Source organism: Anopheles arabiensis, chromosome X (genome assembly GCF_016920715.1).
Source record: "Anopheles arabiensis isolate DONGOLA chromosome X, AaraD3, whole genome shotgun sequence".
NCBI classification, from domain to species: Eukaryota; Metazoa; Arthropoda; class Insecta; order Diptera; family Culicidae; genus Anopheles; species Anopheles arabiensis.
The window spans coordinates 18,884,881-18,900,540 of NC_053519.1; the positions used below are offsets into that span (position 1 = coordinate 18,884,881).

A 15,660-nucleotide genomic window follows, 5' to 3' on the forward strand; every position below is an offset into this window, starting at 1 on the left:
TAGATTGTTGTCTCATTTCCAACGTTAAAGCCAACCACAACAATAACATTAGCTGTCAACTGAGGACCTCGTGGCTCTCGTGTTAACACGATGATATCAAGTTAATGGTTGATTACCAACAATTATTTGATTCTTCTCGATGTTTTCGGGTTCATTTTACGATTACGTCGGACCAAATTGGATTCGATCTGAGTAATCCAGATTCAATAGGAACAGCTCTGGGTTCGTTCAGAGCTGTCGGATTTAAATCAATATATAATTATGCGGTGTACATTTATTATTCGGCTTTTTATTCAAAAAGATTAAATGTTACTGCAATGAGTTCTAAACTAAAACTAAACTCTCACATTAATTCTACCTCGGTTGGCGGTGTATGTTTGTGGGAGCTGTCTGCGTCCGGCTGGTGTCCGATGTCGCGCGACCGTGCTGTCTGCGTTGTCGGCCCGGCTGGTGTCCGATGATGCGCGCCCGTGGGAACTAGAAGAGATGGAATGTGCCGCGCTGCAACATGGTAAAGCATTGTGTCGTGCCACGTGATGGTGTCCAATGCCACATAACTCCTCCAGGGGGTGAAAAAAAGCGTGTCCTCATGCGTTTAAACTGTCTTCAAGATTATTTTCTCTACGATGGTTTCGTGACGACTTCTGTGAGCGAGATTTCCTCTTTTCTATCTGATTTGATATGGCTGAGATGAAACGACTAAAGTAAAAATAGACAAATATGATAATGGCAATAGATACTGTAGTGGACACTCCCAGTCCAGTTAATAAGCTCCAATTTCAAGTAATATTTTTATATTGTTGCAAGTAGATGTGTTCGATGTGTTTGCGATTCGTCAATGTTCTATCATCCAGGGAGGCTAAAGGAGTTTCGACAACTTTTCGATGAATTGCGATGTTGAATACTGTCCCATATACAGCTGGACTCTCGACATGGATTTCTTCTGATGTGAAGCTTTTGTTTCTGAATTGTATGGTGCAATTAGAAAAAGTTAATAAGAAGTTTCCATTCAAATGTCGATCGTTCGGTCCACAATCGGATGTTACCAAATGATCTTTTGCGTTTTCAATAAGAAGTTGATTATCACCTATCATTTTAGCTGTTGTTTCGTTTTCCGGAACTACTACACAATGGCTCTCTTTCCCCATTACTAAAGGAGCGATGCAGTTATCAAAAAAATCCATGATATCAGAATACTTTTGTACGTATTTCTCTGGATTCTTTGTTGTATATAGTTTCTTTTTCTGTTTCACGAGTTGCCTTGGATAGTCTTTGATTAACGAGTTATTGTGATTCAGTGCTAGTAGTTCTATTACTTTTGACTCCTCCTTTTGCAACTCTGGCACTTTAAGTATGTAGAGCAGTTTGTTGTTGTTGACTGCTATTTTAGGTGTGACATAAGAAATGATCTCGTCAGGAATATCGCTTTTAACTCCTTGGTCTTCTAATAGCTGTTGTATAATAGCAATTTCGCGTGGTGATAGAAGTTTGCTGCTTGTAATAGACATTTTGGATAACGATATCGCTTCTTGTATATCTTCTAATATCTTGTTAATTGTATCTATATTGATAATTGCCGTCAGCATGTCTAATTCATTAAGAAGAATGTCGTTTCTATTTTCAATCATCTGCTTCATTTCGTTGGTGAGGTTTTTAATTTTCATTCCAAGATTTTCATTTACTAGGAATTGCTGATTATTACTCTCTATCAAATCGTTCATTGTACTGTTGATGATTTGCAGGTCATGTGCATCCGGGCTTCCTCCAATCCATTTCCAAACCGAGCCTATAGCTTCTACGCTTCTTATCAAACGCTTCCTTGGTCTTATGAGATTAAAATTAGAATATAAGTTTCTAACCTTATGCTTCGCAATTATTGATAGAGAACTATTGGTTGGGCGAAAAGCTACTTGAGTTAATAGGTGCATTGTATTTTCAATTTCTGTTATGTTTACCTCATGTATTATATTGATATTACCGATTTAAATTTTGCAATTATGTTTCTCTAGAATTAAAATTGGTTGATCAATCAAACTAGTTATTTTTAATTCTTGGGCTTTAATATGAGCTATCATTAGAATGACCATCAACATAACTATTCTGACGACGTCTTGTCGTGCAGCAGAAAAAATTTAAATTCAAAATTATTCATTTTTCAATTAATGATTTAATTTGCTATTTCCTGTGATTCCTTCGATTTCCTAACCCTTTTTTATCAAGTTTCTTTTCCTAATTTAAATGCTTTAAATTTAAATGAGCGACAATGAGTCGTACCACTGCGATCCTTTTTTTCTTCTTTAGTTTTTTTTTGCTAAAAAGAGAATGAAAAAAATAAAAAATTGTGCTCAGCCAGTCGTCTGTTCTTTTTTTCTTTTTTTTCTTTTTTTTTGAGACGTCAAATCCTGTAAATATATAAAAAATATTAGTTTCATGTACAATTATGTTCTTATGCGTTTTATTTTATTTTTATTGCGTTTGACATTTCTTGGTCCAATTTGAATGGTTTTTTCATTATTAACCAAACATTTTGATTTTGAAAAGCGTGGATCTAGCTTTTTCTAGTGTTTTTCTTTATATAAACATCATGTCCTTCATTTACAGCAGGTGCAATTTCTTTTTTGTCGTTATTTTTTTTCATTCTATTTGCAGCTAGCTGAAGGTTCTTTTTTACATTTTTGAAAATTTTGTCGGCGTTATCGGCTATTTCTGGTGGGTTTATCGTATACCCTGGATTAAAAATAATTTCATTAGGGGTATAAGTGGTGACTGAATGAACAGTATCGTTGTACATTGAGTTCGCTATATGCACTATTTCAGGAGATGAGTTATTGATGAATTTGTGTTTGTTAGTATTATAAATTTCAATGATAGTACTATGAGTTTTTTCTATTTGGCCATTTGACTCTGATGAGGAAGCGAATTCTATTACGGTTCCGAAATTAGCTAAAAAGTCTTGGAACTGAATGCTAGTAAAAGCTGCTTCATGGTCGCAAATGATTTTTCTTGGTGGTCTAAATGTTCTGAAATACTGTGAAAGGGCATTCCGTATATCTGTCATGTTTCTAGATTTAATTTCTATAAGTTGAAGGTGCTTCGAAAATGCACAAATTAAAGAAAGGTAGTAGTGTCTATCCATGCCGAAAATATCCATATGGACTCTGTAAAAGGGACCATTTTCTATTGGCCTTGGTGAAATTTTTATATTATATGGTTTTCGTTCGTATTTGTGTTGAGTACAAATTGTACATGAATTAATTAATTGCCTGATTCGTTTGATCATGTTTGGGAAAAAGTAAGATCGTTTAATCTGACTTTCGACTTCGGTTATGCCTCTATGGGCTCTATCATGTTCTTTTCTTATGATAATGTCTTGCATTGTTTCGGAAGTTACGTCTTCAACCATATTTTGTGTAATAATGAAATGGCAGTTTGTGTTGCAGAAGCATTCTCTGTAAACTTCTTGAATTAAATTAGCATTCTGGAGCTAACACAGCATTTTGCTTTCCATTCGAATGATCTTTCAAAAATGTTGTAACTTTTCTATTATCAAACGAAGTGGAGCAAATAGTTGTTCGCTTATAGTTTGGAAAAATTTGTTCCGTGATAACGGAGTCGGAGTCCGTTACTTTAAAAATGATTTGATTTCTGTAACTATTAATAGCTCTTTCTGTAAAATGCATATAATAGTCATCGGATGTGTTTGCTGAATGTGCTGTTTCGGAAGAAGATGAACTGATATTATTTTCCACAGATACTTGATCAACAGAAACAACATTTTCTAGTTGATTGTTGTTAACTTCGACTTTTCTACTAAGTGCGTCTGCCACAACATTTGTCTTTCCTGTCTTATAGATTACGTCGTAGTCGTAATTTTCTAAGTCTAATCGCCAACGTATCAATTTAGCGTTCTTATTTGAGTTTTTAATGTAAATAAGGGGTTTATGATCGGTAACCAAAGTGAATTTGTTACCATACAGGTACGGTTTAAACTTGGTTACTGCCCATATGATGGCTAGTGCCTCTTTTTCTGTTGTGGAGTAATTTGACTCTGTTTTGTTTAGAGTACGGCTTGCGAAAGCTATGGGTTTTTCTGTTTTATCGATTACTTGTGATAAAACGGCGCCTAGGGCATAATTGCTGGCGTCAGTTGTTAATATAAAAGGAAGTTCAAAGTCAGGATAAGATAAGATTTGATCTGAAACTATTATATTTTTTAAATGTTTAAAGGCTTCCTGATATTCTTGATCATTAAGGTTTACTTTTTCATCCTTCTGTAACAATTTGGTGAGGGGTTTTGTTAATTTTGAGTAATCTTTAATAAAACGTCTATAATACCCTACGAGTCCTAAGAACTGTTTTATTTCTTTTGATTGGATGGAAGTTTCCATTCTTGAATTTTTCTTATTTTTTCTGGATCAGGTTTGATTCCGTCAGGGGCAATAATGTGTCCAAGAAATTCCGTTTCTCTGCGAAGAAATTCACATTTGTCTAATTGTATTTTAAGATTGAAATCACTTAACCTCTTAAGGATTTTTGAAACATTGTTGAGGTGATCTTGAAGATTTTTACCAATTATGATTATATCATCAAGATACACATAGCAAATTGATCCAATATAGTTTGATAAAACATTATTCATCGCACGCTGGAATGTCGCTGGGGCATTTTTTCAGGCCAAACGGCATTCTCGTAAATTCAAAATGCCCTAAAGCTGTTGAAAACGCTGTCTTTTTTTGATCGTCGGGGTCCATTTCGATTTGATGAAAACCTGATTTTAAATCTAAGGTGGTAAAATATGCTGATTTGCCAAGATTATCTAATATTTCTTCTATTTGTGGGATGGGAAATTTATCGTTAATAGTTTTGTCATTGATCTTACGATAGTCAATAACAACGCGCACTTTGCGTTTTCCTGATGCGTCTATCTTTTTTTGGAACAACCCAAACTGGCGATGAGTAAGGGCTAATTGAATGTTGTATGATTCCGTTGTCGAACAGTTCCTTGATTTGCTCTTCCACATCTTTTTTAAAAACGTGTGGATACCTATATGATTTTGTGTAAACAGGGTTCTCGTCTGTTGTTAAGATTTTATGTTTTATTAAAGATGTAGATGTAAGTTTCTCTCCAGCCCTAAGTAAAACTGTTTTATTTGCAAGTATTGTTTTGAATAGTTCATCCCTCTCTAGTATTGACAAATGATCTGTGCGGATTATTTCACTAAGCACTTCATTTGTAACGCTACGCTCTGGATGTAATGGGATTGGGGAAATCGTTTCAAAATTATTTACTATTATGTTTAATTTTCCTTTGACATCAGGTATTGTTTTTTCTGTGCTTAAAATTTTTGCTGTCGTTTTATTGTTATTAGCTCTATATAAACCTGGCTCAATAACAACTCCTTTACAAAGTTTTTGAAACGTTGGTACGAACCAATCGCCATTAACGGATGTTTCCATTTCTAAGTTGTGCGAATATAATTGTTTATCGGGAAAATATTTTTCATATTTGAGTTTCATGTTTCCGATTTCAAATGTTTCTTCTTTAAAACTTATTATTGCTTGGTTTTTAGCCATTAGTTCGGAACCAATGAGTGCGTCGAAAAAATTATGAAATTTTAACTCATAATAGGTTTGATTTGGAAAATTATCGCCGAGTAAATTAATACGTCCTTTCTCCGTAACGTGCTTACATCCAGCGGTGTTTTTTATTTTGGTTTCCTTTACCTTTCTTGTTTGTGGGAGAATGCCCGGCCGTATTATATTTTTATTTGCTCCAGTATCGATCAAAATGTTTGTGGGATAAGTTTGAGTATTTGATATAATGTAAGGCAAGTAATTTATGTGTTTTTGTTTTCGGGATGAATTAAGCAAAAATTTATGTCTAATTCATCCTCAGACTCAGATTCTTCGTTATCGGAGGGTTTTGTTATTTCAGCATTAAACAGCTGTTTCTTATTTAAAGTAAGTCGACTTTTGGTAGAACCTATTTCCATCGGTTCGGGTGGCAGATTCGTGTCAACTGGTTTACGAGGTTTGTAATCCTGCTGCTGAGGCTGTGTGATTTTTGTATTGTTAAATTTCCTTTCTGTTTGTTTTTTATTATTTCCTTGCCCTGCGGTATGTGAGTTGCCTAAGTATTGTTTTGATTGTGTTAATTGAATATGGGTAAGGTTTCTGTTAGATTCATTTGATGTAAATTTACATATAAATGCATACGCATTTTCGATTGATTTGGGTTCAGCAGCTTGTACATACCCAAAATAGGGTTTCTGCAGCCCACTGACGTATGCAGCTAGACTATATTCGTCTATAAAGTCGTTTATGGCATCCCAATGAAGATTGTACTTAGGATTTTGTTTTGCCAACGATTTTATATTGTGAACCAGTTCCTTAGTTTTCTGATAATGCGTGTTTGCGTTACCATCCATTTTGTTATGCCAGAGTTGGCAGTTATACGTGGAAAGATCTTGTTTATCTCCTAGAGATGTTATCAAAATTTCTTTCACTTCACTGAACGTTTTTGGGTTACCGTTTGTACAAATTACATCTTTAGCATGCCCCTCTATTTTGTTTATAACAGCTGTCACATAAATTTCAAATATTTGTGGTGACACGAGGTTTTCGAATAAACGAAGAGTTTTTTCTGCTGTTTCTATCCAACTTGCGAGTTGCTTTTTATTGCCATTAAATATGGGCAACATTTTTATGGGATCAGGGATACGGAACGGATCACCTGATATTGTCACTTCACGAGGAATAGGATCACTTCGTTGGTGTGCTATTCCCTGGTTTCCATTTGTACTTTGCCATTGCAACTCCTGCTGCGTTAATCTTGCACTTATGTTTTCGATGGCTTGTATCATACGAGCCATCTGATCATTACCACTCTCTTGAGTAGTTTGAGCTTGAGGTTCCATGTTTAGGTGCTCAAGTGATAACTGCAAATTTGCAATTGGTATGTGCGAATATTCCTCAGATACCGTACTTTCTTCTGATTCGGAACTTGTTTCAGATGTAAAAATCCTTTCCTGAATCAGCTGTTGGGCCTTTTTGAAAGCGTTGTTCTTGATTTTTGGCATAAAGAAAGCCAATCCTAAAGCTCTATCTGGTAGTGGCTCTAGGTACGTGAATGAAAAGAAATTTATAAAACTAGTGTGATGCGTCTATCTGATAGTGCGCACTCACATTAAATTCTTTCACCCCCGATTTCTTGTGTTATTATTTAGGTAGTTTTACTGAACACGATTTCACGCACAGAAACTCAACACTAAATACTCACACGGTTTATGTTGAAGTCGTGTTTGGGCGAAGGCCAAGAAAACAATGACGGTGCTCCGTGTGCGTCTTAGCGGGGGGATCCTCAACTCCTCAGCGACGTTGCCGTCCTTGGTGCTTGTGGATGCTCGATGCTCGTAGATCACGATGCACTTTGCGGGATCACTGTTGTACTGTGTTATTAGTTCAGTACTTTCCACTGTTTCTCACTATGACGTCACTTTTCTTTAGTGCCTACCCGGCTGCGCCAATTATGCGGTGTACATTTATTATTCGGCTTTTTATTCAAAAGATTAAATGTTACTGCAATGAGTTCTAAACTAAAACTAAACTCTCACATTAATTCTACCTCGGTTGGCGGTGTATGTTTGTGGGAGCTGTCTGCGTCCGGCTGGTGTCCGATGTCGCGCGACCGTGCTGTCTGCGTTGTCGGCCCGGCTGGTGTCCGATGATGCGCGCCCGTGGGAACTAGAAGAGATGGAATGTGCCGCGCTGCAACATGGTAAAGCATTGTGTCGTGCCACGTGATGGTGTCCAATGCCACATAACTATATATTTCTAAGTTGGATTCAGATTCAGAAAATCAGAATTGTAATGGAATTATGAATCCAATCCAGAGCTCTCATCACATATATTGATAGGTAATTTCATTTAAACTGCAACAAAAAAGTAATTGGCCATCTTAAGGTTACACGGAAAGTGAAATGGTCGTAAAAGTCACCTAAGCTAGAAATATTATGTAATATTTGAATACAATCATTCAATGTTGTTGTTTGTTTGGTTAATTATAGAGACGTTGAGTCTTTTCGAATGCATATGTCTCTTACATTCCTTTAAGTTTCATGCACATTTCAAACAGTTTCAAAGTTACATCAATTCATTACAAAATTTTACTTATCAAACGCCTCAAGACAGTTAGGCACATATACTTTAGAAACGCTGTGCGCTGTATCTCGCGTAATATATACTAATTGTTGAACTATTTGTGAACAAAGTGAAATTTTCAAATTCAAATTCAATTAACCAATCTCAATTATTAATAATGAGAACATGCCCTCGGAAATTGCTACAACAATCGAAATTATTGTAGATTTTTAATGAGACCGTCAAATCACTGCATTTTTTCGCAATACCGCTGTAATGTGATATTTTTTAAAAACGTTTTAAAAAATATCACATTACAGCGGTATTGCGAAAAAATGCAGTGATTTGACGGTCTCATTAAAAATCTACAATAGTTTCGATTCGATTAAATAAGTTGTATGATTTAGTTTTATTTCTTACTGTTTTCCTTTCCGTTTCATTGTTCAACATAAATGCAAGATCTACAATGTGCTGGATAAACATTGGTAATATGTATAAGAAGCTACATTCTAATATCAAGAATCATTGTCATGAGCGCACCTGCCACTCTTATATACAAAGTCATCCATTTTGAGAAGATTATCAGCTAGAAGAACATTGCGGGGCATGCAAGTAGGATAAATTGGGTTGTTGCCGAGGTCGTATTGAGTAATCTGGTTTGATTGCAAATTAACTTGTTCAATATTCGGTGATAGAAATGGGAAGTTTGCATAGTTAACATTTGTTATTAAGTTGTGTGACAGGTCGAGTGATCGAAGGCTTCCCATGAAGCCTTTGAAGTCTTCAAATATTTTGACGATTGCGTTGAACGAAAGATCCAAGACAGTCATTCGAGCCAGGATGTAGAACGGAGTCCGGGATATGTAATATGTTTTACCGTCGAGGTAAAATACATCTCTACCATTTTCATGCAGTGCCACTTGGTTGTGGCTAAGATTGAGCATTTTTAGTGACAGTGCCTGAGATACGAACGCATCCCTATCGATCATATAGAGCTGGTTATATTCAAGATGCAGCTCTTCCAAAGAGTGTTGAGATTTCAGCAGATATCTGCAAAAAGAGGCAAGATTAAACGATAAGTATTGAAAACAAATTCGAATACAACAACATGTGACTTGATCTTACTGGCTCAATGTTGTTAGTTTGTTATGACCAAGGTTGAGAATGCGTAGCTGAGTGGCACTCTGCAGCAGGGTGTTTGGCAACTTGTGCATTAACTCGTTGTTCTGTAAATAGAGTTCCTTCAAGTTGGACGAATGACGCAATAAATTTTCCGGGAGGCTTTGAAGCTTGTTGTCGCTGAGGTCGAGTTTGGTTAACTTGTTAGCCGCGGTAAAGAGTCCTTCCGACAGTGTTGTCAATTTACAGTTTGATACAGAGACGTCCTCAAGCATCGTTAGTCCTGCGAACAGTTCATCTCCCAGTACAAGTCCAGAGCCATGCTGATTGTCTGCCCGAAACACCGTTAGCTTCGTGTTACGCTTGAGCAGCCCGAAAGGTAGGCTTGTGAGCTTGTTCGAATTAAGGAACAGGTGTGTAAGGTTCGGCAGCTTATCGAACACGTCCTCTTGCAGGGTATCCAGCTCGTTATACGTTAGATCAAGTGAAGTGAGATTCGGGAGGTCAGCAAACTGTTCGATACGCTCCAACTTATTATGGTACAACGTTAGTGATCCGAGGCTGGGCAAATCGGTGATCAGCTCAGTTGGTAGTGTGGTGAGCTCATTTTCCGTCAACTCGAGCGTGGTCAACTGAGTCAGTGTGTGTAGCAACACTTTTGAGTTGCGACTGCCACCATCGCCTTCTCGCAGATCGATCCACGTTAGGCTCTGCAAGTACTTGAACAGTTCCGGATTGTCGAGCGGCATGCGGGAGGAATTTTTCATCGACAGCACCTGCAGCTTGGGCAGATCGGCAAATAGTTGCGGATCGAGCGTGACCTGGTCCGAAAGTTTCGCATTGTCGACGAAGAAAAGCCTGCGGATCGAGGAAAGTTCGGTGCGATCGAGAAAGGCCGAGAGCAGATCCACGAGCGACTGATTGCCTACCGGGAGTGGGCAGTTTTGATAAGCCAGCTCTTCAAACTTGAAGCTGGGTAGATTTTGGAGGTTTTCAAGCAGTTGAAAGTCGGGTTTGTCGGAACAGGTCACCTTCAGCTGGCGACGGTTTATGTGCAGCATGAGTTGAACGTTGAATCCTGACCATTCTACTGTTGATTGGACGATAAGTGATTTATTAATGGTGATGTTTTTGCCACTAGCTTGTGCAGTCAGTAAGACCAGCAGGCTCAGCCAGCACAATATCTGAGTGGCCATTGAATAGAATATGAGGCACAGTTAGATTAGAGCTGTTCACTGCGTTTGCTGTCACCTGAAAAACAACGAAATAGAAAAAAAACACCAACATCGTCTGAATTATTAAAAAAAAAAAATATATAACTTTACGATAATTAACGTCCACTACATTTTACACGAACCTTCCTCACGATTGATTAACCAAACATGATCAACAAAATCTACTAAAACGGCAAATCGTTGCCTATCTGTCTACTTTTCATCCACAGTTACTAGCGAATGAATGTATAAAATATTTTGCTCGCGCTTTTATACGATTTCTGATGTTTTCAGATCAAGAGAAAAACAAGGTTAATGGGAATGAAATATAATATTTATCATGCATATAATAATTATGTGAATTGAATTGTTTGTCATTAAAGCGGCGATAATTGTTGGTTTTTGCCTTACTTTTTTAATCGTAAACAATATTTTCAATTCATGAGAAATACGTGCTCCTATATACCAGACAACGGAGGATTGTTAATAGGACTTAGCAGCGAAAATATTAAGGCGGTGTTAGTCATGTATGATTTCATTGTTTTTATTTGGTATGCATGATAAGCATGCAAATAATGAAAATACTCGAGTTGTTATTATTTAAAATGACTCAAACCCAATCGCTGCAACTATGTACCATAAGGAAGTGCTGAATCGAAAACAATTCTAATTTTTAAGATATGTGTTACTCAGCTCTTCTGATAATAAGTTCTGTTTCATTATATTTGGTTTTGACTACTACAAATGTCGTATAACTAATTATTCGTCATCTACGCCGTTCCTTCATAGATTGAAAAGGCTTGAAAATAAGTTCTAGCCTTATGCTTCTTTTTAATATTCGAATAAAACCCCGTATGAGTTCCGTATGTGGCTTTAAACCACGATGGGCATGATGTTAAGCCGTGCGGGTTGACAACTATACCACGAGACGGACTCCATCTCCGGCAGATTTCTTCCGCTCGAATGGTCCATGACTCGTGTCCATAAAGGACTACCTGGTAGAATCAATAAGGGATATATCTCATATTTCGCGCGGGCTCGGAGTCTCAGAAATAGTACATTAGCGTAATTACTTTGATACTTTGAAGTGACACATGAAACCATTCACTGTACTTTGGAAAATCCACGCACTTCACACAATTTATTCCTATGATATTCATTGATTTATCGATCTTTTGATTACAAAAATACATGAATTATGTTTATTACCTATGTTCCTAACCTAACTAGCATGGGATTATGGAGGCATATTAGATGACATCAATAAGAGCATTTAACACGTAGAATAACACAAGTACACATGTACATACAGAGTAATTTAGGATTATTTACAGTTTTCGCATCAAAACTACAAAACAAAACAGTACGGTTTACTAGGACGCTTGTGTCTGCCAGTCAGATGGAAAGCCACAATCAATTTATTCTCTTTTTTCATTTACTACTTTGAATATGTCTGCCTCTGGTTGAACATACATTGCTTAAAACCTAACTAGCCCTATTGGTATTAAACTAATTGAAAATAAACTAAACTAAGGGGATGTAACAGCATGAAAATCTATAGTGAAAGGAAAATAAGCAGCGGATAAGAATGATAATGTTTATTGAATTGACGCAAACAAATTAGCCACGAGTCGTTAGTGCCAAAAGCTGTATTGCGGAAAACTATTGCAAGAGCAGTCCGATTTCTTAAACACTTGGAAGGAACATACCAACTAAGTTAGGAAAGCAAGTATGAGCATCTACATTCCCTCGTAACAAATTGCTGATAAATGACACGCGTGCTTTAGTAGTTCGTCTAGATTCGAGGGTGTCAAGATTGAATAATATGCAACGATCACTGTATGACGTTAATGTGGTGGTGGAATTTCCAAAGAGACGACAATATAAACTCCTAGTGAAGCGCTTTTGCACGCCTTCGAGTTTGTTATTCCAACTTGCCCTGTTAGCACAGAAGACAACAGAAGCATACTCAACAGGGCGCACTAGGGAACATTACAATGCCATATTTCATTGTTCGTCGGGTGTACCCCAGGGTAGTGTCTTGAGTCCTTTACTTTTTATTTGATTTGTCAATGATGTGTGCTCTGTTCTTCCATCCGATTCCTTCCTAATGTTTGCAGAAGATTTAAAAATATGTTGTCCTATCACTGACTCTAATTAATGTGTCTCTCTTCAATGTCTGTTAGACTCCTTTTTCTTTTGGTGTTCTGCAAACTTTCTCTCTCTGTGTATCGATAAATGTGCTTGTATATCTTTCTCTCGTAGCTCAAATGTGTTGTCTCATAATTATTCATTAAACTCTGTTGTATTAAATCGTGTTAATGTCATTCGTGATCTTGGGGTTCTCCTTGATGCAAAGCTGTCATTCAATCAACATATTGAGCGCACCATTAACCATGCCAATAGTGTACTAGGAATGATTTGTGCTATGACAAATGATGTGCGTGACCCTATATGCCTTAAAGCCCTTTTATGTAGCTTAGTCCGCCCTATTTTAGAAGACGCTAGCATTGTGTGGTGCCCAGTCGGCTCGGTATGGATTGAAAGGGTTGAAAGTGCTCAACGCAGATTCACCCGTATTGCCATTAGGCGTCTTTTAGGGCAATCGGGTGCTTCTCTTCCCCCTTATGAAGTCCGGTGTCGTATGCTTGGATTGATGACCCTGCACGATCGTCGCTCTGCTTCTCAAGCTTTGCTTATCAGCGGTTTGCTTCGGAACGAGATTGATTGTCCTTCACTACTTAACAGAATACCGCTGTACGCGCCTGCTCGCTTTCTTCGACGCCGCGATTTCCTTCAAATCCGTCCAGAAGAACGCTTTATGGCACCAATGATCCGTTTTTTTGATCCCTCCATCGCTTCAACAGTGCTTCTGGTGTGTTTGATTTTCATATCCCCCCTCAATCCCTTTGCGGCCTCTTCCTTAAGTTCTTTGATTCCCTTTTTATTTCCCCATCCTAATTGTTTCATCTTACTTGTGTTGGCTGTGTTGCAAATTGCTTGCTGTCTAGTATATGTTTGTCTAGTTAGATTTTAAGTATTTGTTTGTTATCATTAATTTAAAGATTTTGTCAGTAAGTTTCCCTATATTTAGCCCTCTGAGGCAGATATTTGTATATATTTGTATCTAAATAAATAAATAAATAAATAAATAAATAAATAAATAAATAAATAAATCAATAAATAAAGAAATAAATAAAAAAAAAATAAAAAAAAAAAATAAATAAATAAATAAATAAATAAATAAATAAATAAATAAATAAATAAATAAATAAATAAATAAATAAATAAATAAATAAATAAATAAATAAATAAATAAATAAATAAATAAATAAATAAATAAATAAATAAATAAATAAATAAATAAATAAATAAATAAATAAATAAATAAATAAATAAATAAATAAATAAATAAATAAATAAATAAATAAATACACTAGGTTTTGGACCCGTAAAATCCCAACTCGAATCTGGAAAATGTATAATGGGTGACAAGACAGCCAACATACTTTTTCCAGATTTGAGTTGGGATTTTATGGGTCCAAAACCTAGTGTTACCAAATTGAAAACAGTTTACGGATTCAAACTGTATGTACGATGTTGACAATCGTTTACCCTATTCGAAAAATAGTGTTACGATGTTGAGCTGGCTTGAGAAACCCTGTAAGCTTTTCCGATGAGCAATTCAAGATGACTATCAAATGATAGCCTTTCCTCTAAGATAACACCTAAATCGCGAACACATGACACCCTGTTGATAACAGTGTTATTAAGAACATAATTGTGAATAAGAGGGGAATGACGACGACAATAAGAGATGACGCTACATTTACTAGGACAGAGCTCTAAGAAGTTTGACGCACACCAGGAAGAGAGTGAGTTAAGAAGAGATTGGAGTGCGCTGCAATCATCCGCTTGCATCACTGGAACAAAAACTTTAATGTCATCTGCATAAAGGCGGTGGTTAGAAGATGGGAGAATAAAACTAATGTTATTTATGAATAATAGAAACAAGAGCGGACACTATTTTTAAAAATTTTTCGAATATTAATTTTCTCCGTCGCCTTTGTAAAGAAAAATCAGCGAAAATGCTACCTTCGAAGAGTAACCCCATCAATGAAGTAAAGAAAGTGGTGTTTCAATGCGTAGTTTCCAAAAAAGCCTTAACGTCAGAAAATGAGTGAAAATATGAGGAGTCCGTCTTTAGAGTCCGCCACATGTAATAAAACACATTCTACTTTGAGTAAATTACTCGAACTACTCAGACTTAAAATTGAACCCTTCATTTAAAGCGAAACAAAATTAGTACATACGTTTTTCATGTCTTATGATCTACAAGCTATTCCTACTTCATGTAAATAACTTCCAAACTTCTTCTCGGGCCGGATTGAAAGCCTTCGCGGGCTGCATGTGTCCTGCGGACCGTATGTTTGACATGTCTGATGTACAACCATATGGCGAGTAAGCAGACAGAAAGTGACACTGCCGCGTTGATATACAAATTTAAAATTGTCGCTCAAGCACACAGTTCACTCAGTGTAGCCCAAGTGATCGCTTGGCCATCGGAGCACTGGAGAGTGGAGAAGTCGGTAATACGTGCTGCATTATCGATTGTGAACGCAAGCAGAGGATTTTCACAGTGGCAATCCCAAGGATTCGCTGACAGGCTGATGGTTCGGAGAGCGGTATGATTCAGCTTGAGTACTAAGGCTGTGTCGACCTCGGTCAATTGATTGCCAGAGACATCGAGAACCTCGAGCTGTACGGGCAAACTATCTCCAGGCAGGGTGGTAAAGCTGTTGTTTGCTATGTTAAGTCGGCGAATGGTATTCCACCCTTCACCCACGTTGGATAGCTCCTTTATCATATTCTGCTCCAGATACAGCTCGATCATATTTCGGCCGATGATCGATGGGCTTTTGATAACAGGCACTCGGGTAAGATTAGCAGCGGTGCAGTTTACAATAGCACCCTGATCTACGGCTCGTTTGTAGCATTTGCACTCGGTCGGACAGAAACCAGAGGATACATCAATTTTACATAGCAGATCCTCGAGGGACAGGTCTTGCTGTTTACGTTCAAGCAGCTCGGGAGGCTGAGCGCAATGAAGTCCCTTTATCGGGACGAATTTACCGGCATTCAATTGATCTTGAAGATAAGTTACTAGCGACGAGGAAATACAGTCACA

The 15,660-nt window shown here is 37.1% G+C and overlaps 2 protein-coding genes across 2 annotated transcripts in view; one reads left to right on the top strand and one right to left on the bottom strand.

The window, feature by feature from the left end:
* The window catches only part of LOC120905702 (protein toll-like), a 46,352-nt gene extending 35,830 nt beyond the window's left edge, over positions 1-10,522 (bottom strand). Inside the window, exon 1 of the mRNA XM_040316714.1 lies at positions 9,265-10,522. Within this exon, the coding sequence (XP_040172648.1) occupies positions 9,265-10,454 (1,190 nt within the window). The 5' untranslated portion in view covers positions 10,455-10,522. The remainder of the gene's footprint in view (positions 1-9,264) is intronic.
* LOC120905707 (cation-independent mannose-6-phosphate receptor) overlaps positions 1-15,660 on the top strand; it is a 105,007-nt gene that overhangs the window by 40,753 nt on the left and 48,594 nt on the right. The window lies entirely within an intron of this gene.